This window comes from Dermacentor silvarum, chromosome 6 (genome assembly GCF_013339745.2).
Source record: "Dermacentor silvarum isolate Dsil-2018 chromosome 6, BIME_Dsil_1.4, whole genome shotgun sequence".
Lineage (NCBI taxonomy): Eukaryota > Metazoa > Arthropoda > Arachnida > Ixodida > Ixodidae > Dermacentor > Dermacentor silvarum.
In genome coordinates this window covers 98,818,538-98,834,951 of record NC_051159.1, presented here as the reverse complement: position 1 = coordinate 98,834,951, position 16,414 = coordinate 98,818,538, and the positions used below count along the sequence as shown (strand labels likewise).

General features: G+C 47.1%; 1 protein-coding gene across 1 annotated transcript in view; it reads left to right on the top strand.

Moving 5' to 3' along the window:
* The window catches only part of LOC119455754 (unconventional myosin-Va), a 90,521-nt gene extending 82,043 nt beyond the window's left edge, over positions 1–8,478 (top strand). Inside the window, exons 37-38 of the mRNA XM_037717202.2 lie at positions 5,959–6,130; positions 6,986–8,478. Of these exons, the coding sequence (XP_037573130.1) occupies positions 5,959–6,130; positions 6,986–7,237 (424 nt within the window). The 3' untranslated portion in view covers positions 7,238–8,478. The remainder of the gene's footprint in view (positions 1–5,958; positions 6,131–6,985) is intronic.
* Positions 8,479–16,414: the final 7,936 nt, after the last annotated feature.

Below are 16,414 nucleotides of genomic sequence, written 5' to 3'. Positions count from 1 at the left end.
GAGGCGCGCGGACGGATAACGCCAAGCCGTTTTTCACATCCGGATTCTGGCTGGGTAAAGCCGCAGCTTTAGCTTATAAACACGCAGTGTCTGGCAACCAGTACACTTCTCTCCTGCTCGAGGACAGCCGCATTGCAGTCAGCATCAGTACTTTGTTTGCTGGCGCCTGGTTTCAGTGCTTCATAGCTCCTGGTTTCGTTCACTTCTGTGAACAACGAATTTGTGCGATGATGCCGCCTTTTATTTCAACCACATCGTGGAAGAGTTTCCCACTTTGTGGGACCTCAGCCGTGCAGATTATGCGGACACCGTCACAAACAGGGAATAGTGACTCTCCTGCAAAGAAAAAAAATCTTAGTCAACTGCTCGCTAGCAGACTACAAAAAAGTAGGACGTGTACAAATACATCTGATATCTGGTTGTTTCAGAACAGTAAATGAATGGAGTATCAGCGAAAACCAATCACACTCAGTGGTGTAGTTAAGTGTAAATAGATCAATATTATCTCATGCATGTTTATGCAGAAAGGCGGTGCCGACGGCACGGCCATACAAAACTTGTGCGCACTCGTGATACCCCTTCCACGTGAACCCTCTGGATCTGCATTGAACATTTCGGGCGCGATTGAGCTTGTACACTACCACACGAACGCACTTAAAGACACTTGTGTAGCGGCCTTCGATCAGCACCAAGCTCAGTTTTCAACCGATATACATTTACCACGGCGATCTCTGTAATAACTTGGAAACGTGTGATACTTACCTGAAGCAAGGTACCGCAGTGTGACCTGCAGCACGGTGTAAGACTATATTTCTTACACCGTGGTTTCCGCTGATATAGAACCGCGCATAACGGTATCCTCCCTTCTTATGCGGGGCCCCACGCGCGACAGCAGTTGCAGAAACTGCTCTCTGTTTACACGAAGCAGCCTCCGGTATTCGTCGAGGTCAGTCTTCAGGAGCTCTTCGTAGAGCAGGTTTTGGACCCCCAATTATTTCCTTCCCATCCAGTCTTTCCACAAACAACGCCGTTTTCGTGGAAACAAGTCAAAGTCCTCGTCAATCTCGAACAAAACAACCGCCATCGCTGCCAAACGTCGCTTTTTGCTGGCCTCCATTTTGTAGGAAGGAACTCTCAAACCAGTCTGCTGCTAGCCAGCGCAGAGGCTGGGGTCGAGAGTAATCCGGCTCGGTGGCGTTGCCGTCTGCGAGGGCTTCGTCCGCCGTGTGGATGCGCCTGCAGCCGGACGGTCCGTGGCATAGTCGTCCGTGTCCGCTATTACGGAAACTGTCCGGAGCTCGCGAGGAGACCGCAACAAGCGGAGCAGACGACGCCATCACGGAGCGAGCACCGGACCAATGGCGAACCGCGCTGGGGTCACGTGGCGGGCGCGGCCAATCGGTGGCTCCGGCACGACCTTCAATCATTTGCTTTTTGTGTGCTTGTTTCTGTATGGAGGAGATAGCTGAAGCGGCAGATTTGAAGACGGAGAAATGCGCTTTCCAACGAGACCAAGATGGCGGCGCTCGGCTGCGCCGTTCCGGAGATATCGTGGCTTGAAAAACGCCGTTCTTTCGCGATTTCCACGCAATTTTTCGGCACCTTGGCTGATACAACAATTTTTTTAGAGCACTTCTACTTGGTTTTCAGTGATGATATTTCGGAATCAGATAGAATAAGAGTTGCAGAAACTGAAAATGTGATTTTCAAAAAATCGATTTTTTTGCCATTTTTCGCGATGCGAAAGCCGCGTCCCCCCTTAATGATGTCACGGGCACCCAGGAAGACCACGATTCTGACGAAGAGTCATGCGAGGAGGTGCAGCCGCGACCTCATTGCACCTCACGAGACGTCTCTGAGGCGCTTTTGATATTGGAGGACGTTTGCCTGAGCAGTTCTGATAGTTTGCGTGCTGTTGGCCACTTGGAAGAGTTAAGAAAAATTGTAATGTCAGCCGGAATTTGTGCGAAAAAGCAGACAACTACAGTTAAACCTGGATATTACGAAATTGATAAATTCCTGAAAAACTTCGTTATAAAGAGGATTTCATTATATGCAGGTTTGGCACGAAAATTCAAAAAAGAAACGCTTACCGTATTTACTCGATTCTAACGCGCCCTCAATTGTAACACGCACCCGTTTTCCGTTTTCGTCGAAGCACTCATCCTTGGAATGTCACACCAGGTACCAGATGCGTGGATGCGTGTCGTTTCGCACAAGCGTGAGGCATCGGAAACAAAGAGCGAACATCACAATGGCGTCGTAGCGTCGTATAGTGTTACAGTAGAACCCCGTGTTACGTTCCCCGAGGCTGCGTTTTCCCGGCTGTTACGTCGTTTTCGGCCGGTCCCGGCACAGCTCCCATAGAACCCAATGCATTGGTAACCCCGCTGTTCCGTCTCAACTGTGGGACCGTTCCCGCATCATACGTTGCGAACTGCCATCCTGCGTCGGCCCAAGCTGCCATTTTGACTTTTCATGTCACTTGGCTTGGTGGCTTGACGATGACATTGGCCGCCCAAAGTGCCGGGGGCGACAACTCTGGCGTATTTTCGGTTTCCGCCAGCAAATGTATAACCCTTGATATCTGTATTTGCTATATAAAGATGGTGTTTATGACGTGTTGTGGCCTTAAAATTAGTTTTGGCTCATAGATATTCCAAGATATTCCAAAATAGATACAGTGTAGACCGCTTATATCGTAAGTCGCCGGAGTCACGAATGTCCGCACTATAAGCGGTACCGCACTATAACCAAAGCAACAATTTTGAAGGCCCGCAGATATGCAAAACATGTGCACCGAGCCGCCACACGTAAGCGACAGTCGAGGAATGCGGCTAGAACGTTTGCATTCAATTTACAGTCGAATCTCGTTAATTCGAACCAAATCACGCGGCGGCGCCTCCGACCGGCATTGCTCCGGCACCGCCATAGAGTAAAAGCTTAGGGGAGACCCCTCAATGTCGCGCGCGAACAAACAAAAAAAAAAAAAAGAAAAAAAAAACGCGGCAGACATTTCACCCTCTCTCAAATGGCAAGGTTGCCGATTCTGTGTTCCATGCGTGTACGTGCCGACGTCTCAGCCACGCTACCGTAGCCACGCGTAGAAAATGGCAGTAAACCCTTCTTTCTCCTTTATGCTTCCTCTACTTTTTAGTCACGTGTTGACCTTGCACGCTGCGGCTATGGCGCAGAGGGAAGCAGCGGCTCTGTCCCAGGCCGGCCAACGAAACTACCTACGCCGGCAAACGCCCGCTTCCCGATAACGGCAGAAAACGAAACTTCGGGGAGCTGGCGCCGGGCCGGCTGTAGCGGCGGCGCCTGCACGGCGGCGGGCGCGCACGGTGACAGTCGAAAGTGAGGGAGCTACGAGGGAGGGCGAGGGGAGCCACCGAAGCGGCGGAGTTGCCAAGGCGAAATCCGCTTCCCTGCCGCCCTCCTCCCTCACATTCCACGGTCTCCGCGTGCGCCTTTCGCTGTGCCATGCCGGCGCCGCCCGCTCGCTCGCTGAAGTTTCGTTTACTGCCGTTATCGTGAAGCGAGCGTTGGCCGTTTCGTGGCCCTCGCTCGGTATGCGCGCCGTGATATTTCACGACTCAGCTCGCACTCAAGATTCTGGTTTTAGCCTCACTGGCTGTTCGTTCGCACCATGTGCCCTTCTCCTCCACTTCGTCTCTTTCTTCCTCGATCACTCCTTGGGGCGCCCGTTTGAGGGGAGCATTCGCCATCTCTGCTGACTTCCGTACTCCCAGGCAGCCGCACTGTAACTGGTATTTCGTTTCCTGCAACTGCACTATAAGCGATACGTGTATACATGGAGTGCTATGGGAAAATTAACGGGAGTCTGAAAAGACCGCACTATATCCGGTCCTGCACTATAAGCGGTTACGTTATAAGTGGTCTATACTGTAGTCCAAGGGTGATAACGCAGTCACCGCACGCCGTATGCTGTATGTGTGAGTGAAAACGTGTGAGGGGAGCCGACGACCGTGTCTGAATCTTGCACGCACAAGAAAAGCAGGGAGGAAGCGCGCCTTCTTCCATTGTGCTCGAGGCACCGAAGAGGGAGCGAGGGGGAGGGATAGCGGGGCGGCGTTGTACTGTACTCTGGCATCAACTGCGTACTGCGCGGCGGCGCGGGCCGTATCTTGAAAGGGATCTGCGTTGGGGCAGAGTCTAGCAGTGTAGGTGCGTCGGCGGCTCGTAGTTTTGTGCGTGCTGTGAGTTCTCCATGCTCAGATTGTGTTGAAGTGATAGACAACAGCACGAAGGTCACTTCGCTCGCTTGTCCAGCGGCGCTTCCACACGCCGCCAGCGTTTGACAGCGCGTGTGTGATGTGTCACAGCATGTACCAGCGCGTCGGCAACACCAACTGGAAAAGGAGAGAGTGCCGGCCTGGCGGGCTAGGCCAGCTGCAGCAAGCGGCAGGATCAGGTTTGAATGAAGGGAGGGGGAAAGGTCACGCCCGCGGCGGCAAGATCGCCGGGTCGAGGGATGCAGGCCCGCCTCGCACACGCACGCACACGTGCGCTCGCTTCGCATTCCGTCGTGGCGGAGAAGGTGCTTCCGGTTGCTGCTCGCGCAAATGTGACGAAATTTGGGGTGAAATCTCTAGGTTGTCGGAAGGGAAAATTCGTTATATCGAGGGGATCTCCCGCTGCCACTTCGTTACGTAAAGGTCTCAAATACATGTGCTTCTACGAAGTAATGGCGGGGAATATAAAAACTTTGTTATATCGAGGAATTCATTATATGGAGGTTCGTTATAAGCAGGTTTAACTGTATAACAAAATACTTCAGCAAATAAAGGTATGCTTCTCCAACGTGATTTTAATGTTGTTTTTCCTGTTCATTTGTTAATTCGGCATTCGGATAATTCGGACATTTTTCCCGGTCCCGTGAGATCCGAATTAACGAGCTTTTACTGTAAGTGCTGTTTCATTTTGCGAATGCTGTACTTGCTTTTTTGTTCGACCTTCAGTCGAGATAAGTTTTTTGTCTTTTTTTTTTCTTTTTTTTTTTTCTGCCTTTGGACTATTGGGGGTGTCGGCTTAGAATCGGATTCGGCCTAAATTCGAGTAAATACGGTAGTAACTGTAACTACACTGATGTGTCTTTGTTTATTTGTTGTGGACTGCAAAAGAATGTTGAACATCTCAGCAGTAGAAAAACAATTTCCTCGCAGATAACACATGTAGTACTAGAAAATATGCCGCAATATACACCTTCAAAAACTAGCACCACTGAAAGCTAGTGGTGCTTATTCTATGAATAAAAGAAGTGCACGTGTCAGGTTGCCAGAGTCGCTGCACGAGCTTCGAACAAGCACGTTGTGCACCTCTTTTCTTCGAAGACAATCGTAACAATTTCAGTAATGACTATTAACTGAGGAGAACCAAACATCGGCAACATGCTAATATACAGTTCTGCCCTGCCATCTTAATAGCTTTTGCAATTTCTGCACCAGGGCCTATCAGAACTCTTGCCATGACTAAACGTAAAGCTTGAAGGGCTCAAGAGAACGGTACACTAGCAGATGCCAGTGTGCCAATCTACGGCTCTCTTGAGCCTTTTGAGCCCCACGTCCAGTCAGAACAAGAGTTCTGGTTGGCGCTTGTGGAGAAATTGAAAAACACCTTTATGTGTATGTATGACCACTATAGTGTGGATTTGGATACCAGGCTTTGTGTTCAAACTATAGCAAATAGAAGTTTTTTGCTTTTTGCTGCAGCTTCCCTCAAAGACAGGTCCTGCCACTTTTTGTTCTAGAACAGTGTCACTGTTCATTTATTCCTTTTTTCTGCCATTCTAATTCTCTTTTATCTCTGAAGTGGTGCACGAAAAATGTGTACGTACTGCCCTGAAGATTGCATAGTTCCCCGTTTGTTGTCGGTGCTTGGCACTTGAATTGTAGCAGGAATTACTGAGTGGTGAGAGGCGGCGCTGTAATCATGCAGATACAACCTGAGCCATCTGGAGCAGTGGTGCCGAGACCAGAAGGTTTCGCAGAGCGAGGTGCTAGACACGCTTCAGCCCATAGTTCAGGCATCGCAGCTGCTCCAGGCCCGCAAGACGGACGAAGATGTTGCCAGCATCTGTGACATGTGCGACAAGCTCACCACAGCACAGGTTCGTCTTCATTTTGCATGCAGCTGTCAGGCATTTTAGTGGAACTACAAGGGCTGCCAACTGTGAAAGTAGAAAAGTCGTCACCTGCCGCAGTGGCTCAGTGGCTGTGGTGTTCTGTTGCTGAATATGCAGTCGCGGGTTTGATTCCCGGCCACGGGAACCACCATTCAATGGGGCGGAATGCAAAAACGCCTATTTACTGATTTAAGTGCTCATTAACGAAAGTTCAAGAAATCCAAAATAATATGAACTCACCACCACCACCACCACCACGTTCGTGTTGTCCATGTGTGTTGCATTGGGACGTTAAACTCCGTAATTTGTTTATATTTTTAGAAACGGTGTCACTCGCAAGTCAAATGCAAACAAGGTTAGTGGGGCAGTCTGCAAGGCGAAAGGGCCATGTTTTGCATGCCTCCACACAACTTGAGCACATGTCGCGCCTACACAACTGTTTCTGCCTGCAATAGTGTCTTGTTTAGTGACTAAACATGCTTTTATAAGGCCTCAAGTCATGGCTACATTACACACTGCTGTCAGGCAAATGATTAACGGTTACTTTACGCTTTTTGCATGATTGTTGCATCATTCTATTTTAGCCCTTTCTGACACTAATTAAAGATGTGTTACCACCAACAAGCACTCATTCACTGTTTCTAGAGCTTGCACCTTTTTGAAGTGGGTTTCCCGCATGTTATAACGATTTGTGGGCATTTTTTATAAGGCCTGTTATAACTCACAAGAGGAACCAGAAGTGTGCACCTACTAGGAACACTTACTTCTTCATGCGGTTTGGAGCATCACTGTGGTAGTCGCATGTTTAACGCTTAGTTTGCATATGCACTTCTTTTTCAGATCACAAAGATCCTCAACTTGTACACGCCTGCAGATGAGTATGAGGAAAGGGTTCCTGTTTCGTTCATACGCAAGATTCAGGCCAAGCTTCAAGAACGAAACCAGGAGACACTGCCAGTGTCTGACAACACGCTTCTGATGGACACCAAGTTCGCATTCCCAATAAGGTTTCCTTTCAACCCATCCAGGATACAACTGGAAGACATCAACATTCCCGATGTTCTCAACCTTTCCATGTTGCGAAAGCTGTGAACACTCATTTTCATCTTTTTTTTTATGTCTGTAATGTATTGATAAGTGTAACTTATATTTTGCTGAGGGCCTTTTGCTTGTGCCTCTGGCCTGAACAGCAAACAGACAAACTTCTAGCCAACTGTCACAATTTTATTGTGTGCCTATACTTTTTTTTTTATGTCCCCCCCCCCCCCCCCCTTGTCATTCCTCTCCCCTATGTGCCAGGCATACTTTTTTCTGTGCTCACAGAAAGAAAAAGCCATAATATGTATGTGGCCATATCTAGCTCTTTCCTGTTCTTCACCCTGCATTTGTAAAACAGAAGAGCACGTGTAGTGTTTGCAGAGCACAATGGTCGCCTTGTTTTTTTTTATTTTATTATTATTTTTTTCGCACAGGCTCCTTTAGTTGGATGCTGTCTTAAAACTATTTTGTGCGTATCAGGCTTTCAAAGCTGTGGTTGTGGTTAAGGTGGCCATCGTTTTATCTGTGATGTTTGGCTTTCGCATACACGGTCTTCACATGTATAGACAGAATATTATATTGGTGGTATTGTATATGTCATTCGAGGAAGAAATTTATTTTTCGATGTTTTTAAGAAATATATTTTTAACCTGCTTTTTTTTTCTTTTTGAACTTGCAGAATTTACCCTTTTTAAGAAGTTGCCCGGTTTGTTCGGTTTCTTGCCTAATTCTTTCGACATTCCGATATTTATGGATCTACACTTACAATATTTATTTTTTTTCATTCTGGTGTTTTACTCTTGTTATTGTTTGCTAACTTACTATTACTTTGGAGTATTGGACGTGTTTTTCAGCCGAACAATGAGTTTGTACACTGGACCTTATGCGGCTGCCGCCTTTTCTTTGCGCCCCCATCTTTAGCGGCATCCTGTGTTTACAAGCTCTGAGCAAAACGAGAAGAAAATTTAGACAAACTGAGAACAAGAAGATGCTTCAGTATAAGAAGAAGACGTAAGTCGGTTATCCCTGTAGCCAAACGAGCACCATGTTGGTGTAGCTGGGGAGAGGCATATGTTATTATACATGCATTCAGCACAAAATGACTAACCTGTGGGTGTCATGTATTGTACCTGTAAGGTGGCTGAAAACATTCCCCATGTAATTTAAATCAAGCATCGGTTGTTGTTCATAGGAGCAGGTTTTCCATGCATATGCCAAATGCACGCACCAAATACACCAAATACTGTTGACAATTGCTGTACATTAGTTTTCGAAAATAAAGTAGTAGAAACTAAGCAACTTGACTGCGGTGTTTTATTCTACACAGTTGTATGTATTCATGATATTAATGAAACAGATGCAACATAGCAAATGGACATGCTGTGTAAACATTGAGGGAATTCGAAAGCACTTAATCTACTGGCGCGGCCTACCTTCTTGCAACTTTAGTATCTATGTATTCGGCCTATTTTGAGATCCAGCTATATATGTCCCTGTCACAGCAGTTTTTACTTGGCAGGGTCAGTAGTCCACAAGTAATAGAACAGAGTAACTGCAGGTCAATGTACATTTAATGTGTCATTTAACACCACACTTTCAAGAGCGCATTATGGACTGGTATCAGGAATGGCCCACCCACTCATTTGATTATATAGTGGTTTGTGAAAAGTAGTTTATCAGGCCATATTGAATAATACTTTTCGAGTTGTTTGCCAATATAATGTACAGCCTTCTCACCATTAATATCAATTTCCAGATCCTTGTATTCATAAGCTTATAAATTTTCAGTCATTAAATCACTGCACATTATAAAGCATGCCTTGTTAAAAGCTTAAAGGGAGCATGGGGAACAACGGATCAGTTTGTCAGTTTGTTCGCAAGGGCGGAGCTCTAGGGAGCTTATGTGTTGGTGCATTATCATGTAAAGTTTCCTAAGGCAGCCTTGTGAGCCGTTTAGCATCTGTCTATACCTTTGCGACCAAACCAGAAATGTGTGTCGTCTGCAGCAATGTGAGAGTGAAAAAAAAAATCTGGTAGGCTGTATTAGAGACGCAGCCACAGTGGGATACTTGAAACGTCTTGTGCCTGCTGCAGAGAATGTATGGGCACTACAGCACAGAAATGACGTAACCAAATACGCAAGTTACATTTATTCCCGCATTATAAAACTTGCATGCCTAACATTAAAGCTAGTAGGGGTCCTATATAGAAAGAGGAGGCGCTTGTCCCACCACTGTCAAATGTAGAGTGGGGGGGTATGCCATTTGCCCCCTCATTTTTGAAAATGGTCACTAATGGTTGCACACTGGCAAATCCAACAAAACAGCTGAGGCCAAGTTTTCTCTTAATGCTGTGTGAGTGATGTTTATTATTATTATTATTATTATTATTATTATTATTATTATTATTATTATGTATTTCCTGCTTGGTCAGCGAGGATTGACTTTTGTGCCTCGCCGTTGCGCCCTGCAGCAGACGTGTGGGACGTGCCTTGCCAACAGCTCGTGGCCTTCCAGGCCTGCATTGCGGACGACACTGCCGCTGTGGAGTCTCACATTACATTATCGGCGGCTGCAGAACTCGCAGCTATCTGTGCTGCTCTGGAATTTATTGGTCCGAAATCATCACAGTCATGGTCCATCTTTTGTGACTCGAAGGCAGCTTTCCAGTGCCTGCTGTCCCCTTTCAACCACGGACCTAACCCACAATTAGTCGCAGACATCTGACTACTTCACCATCACATACCGACAAGGGGCACAACATCATCTACCATTGGATACCGAGTCACTGCGGAATTTCGGGAAATCACAGTGCGGATGACGCTGCCCGATCGGCCCACGATGGTGCCCCTATTATATCAATACCACTGTCGAGAACAGACGCAGCCACAAAACTTCATTCCCTCGCACGCGAGCTTACGCAGACTCTGTGGAACACAAGTGATTTCAGCAACGCACACCTCCACAGATTGGATCCACGTCTACAACTCCGTCTTCCACCAGGGTTACCACGAGCAGAAGCAACACTTCTGTGCCGCCTGTGGCTCGGCATGGCGTTCACGAACGCCTATTCCTACCGCATTGGAATGGCTGACAGCCCTGCTTGCGACAACTGTGGCTGCAAGGAGACAATCAAGCACCTCCTCTGTGACATTGTGGCAAGAGAAGTGCTCGCGACTGCGCTTGAAAAACTGGACAATCGCCCCCTCACAGAGGAAAAAGCTTCTTCGGCACTCAAGGCCTTAAGGGCTCTGCTGAAGTTCTTAAGAGCTTGTGAATTGTGCGACTGGCTTTGAACGTTGTAGCGCATAGGGTCGCGTTATTGCGCGAATTTTCTTACTTCACGTTTTTATTTATTTGTTTCTTCTATCACATTTTATTCCCTTTTTTTCTTACTTCACGTTTTTATTTATTTGTTTCTTCTATCACATTTTATTCCCTTTAACCCTTTCCCCAGTACAGGGGAGCCAGCCGGTATTTACACTGCCTAACCTCCTTTTCATTCTTTCCCTTTCTTTCTCTCAACCAATTTCTAACACACGAAATCAGCGTTGCTGTGATTAACACTATAAATCAGTTTACACTGATTAAATATTCGTAGAAAACTATTTTAAAGCGAAAGCTTTACTAACCTAGTCGAGCCGAGCTTCGCCGTCGCCAGCAATTTGACCTTCATTTGACTGCAACCTTCATTTGGCAACGCATCACGTGACGCTGCGCCGAGCTCCGCTGCCGCTTTGGCGTATGCGCGCTCGGCAGCTTCGCCGCCTGACCACGTGACTCGCCGGCACCTGGCTAAGAGCGCCGCGCTCACTCTCATCCTGCTCCCGCGGTCGTCGTCGTCTGCTTCCACAGCTGGCTGCGTTGCCGCTAATAATTCCAGCTTAGAGTTTCAGCTCTTCTGTCATCGTAATGGGGAGGCCGCGTTTACGGACGTATGAGCCATTGCTTAAGGGGGTATGTACCATTCATGAGCGACTGACGACCTGTCCTAACGCGTTTGAGCAACGCCACCGCGAACGCGCTCGAGAAAAGGCTCGTCGTCGACGTGCCGATCCTATCGTGAGAGCTTTCGAAGCCCTCACGCTATATCGAACGCGGGAGCAGAATGAGAGGGAGGCCGGGCTGTCATCTCTGAGCGTTGCGCGGGAGCGGGAGGCTTTGAGCCGTCGTCGGCAGGCGGCGTCTGATCACTCCGCGGATATCGCCCGGCGAGCTGCTTCGTTGGAGAGGGTCCGGGATGCTACAGTGTACTAGAAGAGTTCTGGTACACTGTAGGGATGCCAAGCACGCAAAGCTAGTGTTGGAGGCTGAGGAAGAGCGAGCCGTTCAGCTCGCAAAACGCTTGGACTTGTCGGCTTATAATTTATACCTGGCTTTACGATGAGTGTGTACCTAAGTATTATAATTACAGCTAAATCAAAGGCTACCCAAGTGAAACCAAGACTTAACCAGGCTAAACCAAGCCTTCACTTTGCATATTCAGGGTTAGCTGAGCTAAGCCGCAGCCAATTTTTTGTGAATGTCGCGTTAAAGTTCGGAAGAAAGTAAATAGAAAATGAGTGTCAAAGTATTTTTTTTCCTTTTTAATAGCGGAGCTGTTTAGGCCGGCCGTAATGTGTGCCGCCTGCCCCTCCATGGGTTGCCTAGCAGCCACCTCGCGGCGCTATGCTCGGGAGAGAGAAAGAGAACAAGAGCGAGAGAGAGCGCGCGTCGCGCGCTATGCTCGAGAGAAAAAGAAAATGAGAGCGAGAGAGACAGGGAGAAACCAACGAGGCAACGCGCAGAGGTGCTGCCGACGCCATCCACGCTTCTCCATTTCCCCGGATTAGCGCCGAACGCTCGCAGTACGGTGCCTTTTAGCCAGCGTAGTCGCGGTGTCCGTGACTGCAGCAGGCGCCTTTGGCGGTGGCTCGGCCAAGCTCCCACCAGCTGCGTGCTACTGCGCATGCGCCGTGACGTCATCCCGGCGTGTCGTCTGCTGCGCGCCGCCCGTACACTGTGCATAGCTTTCGCCCCACTCTCCTACGTGTGCTCGGACTGCAAGTGCTTCGCGAGGCGTTCCCCGATGCCACGGACCACGAGGAAATGCTTATACACTTCGTATAACTTAGCATCACTTGGCATTACTTCGTATAACTTGGCATTAGGAACCGATCAGCTCCACTGTGTCTTTAGCCTTGCGCCACTAGTGCAAGCTACCCCGATTTTTTTTCTTTTTCTTTTTTTTAAGTTCGCGTCGAAACCTCACCGCTGCGTTGTCATCGCGACCACGGATTTCAAAGTATTTTTTCGTATTTCCGTCGTTGTGGCTTGATGAAAGCTCTATTCAAGTTTGTCAAGTCCAGTCTCCGGCACTTTTAAAATACAACGTAGTTTACCTTTACCGATAAAACATTCACTAGGACCCGAGCAGAGGCCGTCAAAATTGACGTCACGAAGAGCTGTTGCAGGAACCTTACCTGGTTCATTAGGCCTTCTCTCTCTTTTTTTTTTGGCGTTATAGAAATGTACAGTAATTTACTTGAACAGCTCAAGTTATTTTTCACTTTAGTGACGGAACTGGATAAAGTATTATAATTTCCCAGTCCCCAATGGTTCTCTATGTCTGATTGATAATTAGATCTGCCAATTATAAAAATAACTAACTGAATTATTCATCTTTGTTTATTGCAGTGATACGGGCAGGGATGGGGATCGCTTGAATCACAACAAAACGGGGACGGGGGAGAGTATATTCTGTAAGTGCCCACCTAGTGGACAAGACCATTTCGTCTTGCTGCAGTGCTGATTGACTGGGCTGGTATACGCGCGAGAACGAGACACGCGCCCCCAGCCAATCAGCACTTAAGTAGCAGACGAAATGGACATGTCCACCAGGTGGACACTCACAGAATAACCCCCCCCCCCCCCCCTTTCAGGTGTCGTTGTATATATCATCCTTACGAAGGCTGGCCCACCAGTCGAAACGTTTGAAGCTACATTGGCTGCATTCTCGCCGTTTCGCTGTGGTCGGTGGCCGCACCGCTATCTGAGCCATCGCCTAGCAACAGCCGCAGCTGGCAGCGCCGCTCGCCGCGCCATCTGGCATGACGTCAGAGGAGGAGCCGGTGAAACCGCGAGCTGAGCCGTTCCCTAGCAACCGCCGGAGTTGCATCGCCGGAAGAGCCGTCGTTGCATCGTATATATAGAAGGGGCGGCTCGGTGGGATTCGTTGGCAGATATGGAAAGTGAGTCGGAGAGACTGAAAGAAGCCAGGCTTCGTCGTCGGAACGAATCCAAGAGGAGGCAGCGAGCCGAGGAGACTGAGGAAGAACGAGCCGCACGCCTCGAGAAGCGTCGTAAGTACGAAACGGCCAGGCGAGTGCATTCAGATGAGGATGGTTCGGCGTCTAGTTCGGCATCTCGTGCCAGGGCCACGGATCAACGACGGAATGAAACACCAAGCTGAACAATAACATTACCGTACCTCTCGCTACGCACACCCAGGCATAACTGAGTTAAACCACACCCAATTTTTTAAGCAGTGATGAAATGCGACCTTCACGTGAACTTGAGCCAAAAGCCACAGCCGTTGTTTTCAGTCATTGTTCAAGTGTGCTAAGATAACCTTGCAATGTCGTGTAAAGAGCCTGAATGTCGTCTGCATAAGCAATAAATGCAATATCACATCTTCGTAAACGTGCGTTTGTAATGCACATTTCCCCCCTCAACTGTACACTGCCACGGCCGCTACATTATGTATCGGCCGTGTTAAGTAATTTTGTGCTTCAATGCATAAATCGACGTTTTGTTAGGAAACTAACTGGAACGCCAATGTATTTCTAGTGTCATCCCGAGAATTCGTTCCAAGTGGATCCGCCTTGCGAACTCCACGGCTACAATTTGTAAATTGCAATATGGGCCATCAGGTAACTAGTTAAAAACTTAATTATTGGATTTTTGGTAATTATTTGATTATGCATTTCAATTTCTTGTGCAAGTAATGTCCGCCTCTTCGAGTAGACCAGCTCATGAACTAGAATTGTGCTATCTGCCACAGGCAACCTTTAATAATTTTTGAAAGTGTTCGCTGAAACACCCTGTATATATACAGACTTCCCAGCAGAAAATATTTGACTTTGTGCAATTGAATCATCATGAAACGATGTACGTTTGTGACTGGAAAAAGATGTACATGGAAATTTTCATCATGATATGTGATACAAGATACTGAGGCGAAAATTATTTGAGATCTGGATTCTATGGATACACGATACTAGTTATCCAATGTGATATTTGCAATTTGTTTCTTACGATGCTTCAGCACATTAATAAATTCCACATAACTCCCTTGAAAGAGGCTGCTTGAAAATTTCTTGACTGCTGCTAACAGGCCAAATTGTCATTAATTGCAGGACGGCAAACAAGCGCGCTGCCGGCCCCTCAGTGCTGTCTATTATGTGATTATATTCAGGTTTGTACATTAATAATGTGCGGTCTTGTAGAGGAACATCCAGGTCCGAGCACCGCTGAAATGTTAGAAAATCTATCTGCAGGTCAAACGGTCATCCGTAGTGACTTGAACGAAGTCAAGTGGAAGCTAGCTTTACTGAAACTGAAAAAAAAAAAAAAAATACTTGAAAAGTTCGGTACGCGTTTGGATAAACTTGAGAATATGAAGGAAATCGGCGAAAAAGCGAGCTCTGTTGGTTGCCCTAATGAGTGTGTGCTTCAACTTCAAGACACAATTAGGCAGCAACAAAGTATAAGCTTACTGAACTGGAGGACCGAAGCCGTCGTAATTACTGGGTAGTCCTTGGCATAGTGGAAGAGCCGAATGAATCAGACGAGGTGCTGCGACACAAAGTTGTAAAGGATGTTTTAAATGCGAAGCATTTCTTGGCGAACATTGGCCACTTTGACAGTATCTATCTATCTATCTATCTATCTATCTATCTATCTATCTATCTATCTATCTATCTATCTATCTATCTATCTATCTATCTATCTATCTATCTATCTATCTATCTATCTATCTAGCCGCCTAAGTCTTGGTGCTCTCATTGTCGTTTCGTTAACTTGATATGGGGCCAAAATTGGCATGATATGACAAGAGTGTATGACGAACATAAATGATAGGTCATGACATGCGTGTCATGTAGGTCATGAAACATCCGCCTAAAATGACAATGGCCCGCCAAAAAAAGATTAGCGCTAAAAAAAAAACAATGAAATGGGTTCGGACGTGGGTACTAAGGGAAGGAAACACTAAATGATGATGGTAGAAGTCGTAGTCATGAGCATGACTCAGCGAAAATGACAATGACTCAGCGCAAAAAGATTAACACTCAAAAACCACTAGAATGGGTTCGGACGTGGGTACTAAGTGAAGGAAACACTAAAGGATGGTGGTAGAAGTCATAGTCATGACCATGGCTCTGCAAAAATGACAATGACTCAGCGAAAAAAAAGTTCAACACTCAAAAACCAATGGAATTGGTTCGGATGTGGTACTAAGCCCTCAGCCCTCAAAAAGCACTTAAATGGGTTCTGACGTGGGTGCTATGTGAAGGAAACACTAAAGGTTGGTGGTCGAACTCAAAGTCATGAGCATGACTAATAAATTTCGCTTTAATTAAGGTCTCTTAGGCGTAGCTAAAGGGACTCCTCAGGACTCGTGACATGAATGTCATGACATGCGTGTCATGTAGGTTATGAAACAGCCGCCTACGTCTTGGTGCCCTCATGGTCGTTCGACTTGGTAGGCTCCCCGCACACTGCTTCGCATAACATCGATTCCCACAGGACGTGGGATCTGCCGGCTTTTTTTTAAAGCTTGGTACAAGTTACGAGTCAGTGGCAAGAGTCACAGACTTGGGAAATCCTCGTCTAACCACCCAGTCATTCTTAATTTCTAGAATTAGATGGAAAGACAGAAGGTGGCTGAGCAGATTTTCAAAGTTCAAAGGGATGCGCATTTTCACCCAAAACTACTATTATTTAGAGACGCTAATAAAGCGGAAACAGCTATGACAAAGCTTGAAAGATGATAAGAAGGGTAAAAGGGTTCCTCTGATCAATGATAAACTGCGCATCGATAATACGCTATATATGTCTGCGATGATGCTTCTTGTAAACGTGTTCCACCTGTTCCAGCACACGTGCGTTCCCGCATGACGGTACCATCAACCGCGAAAGTTTACGGGACGCAGGATCTGCCAAGAAGCTGAATTCTCGCGAAGCGTGGTCA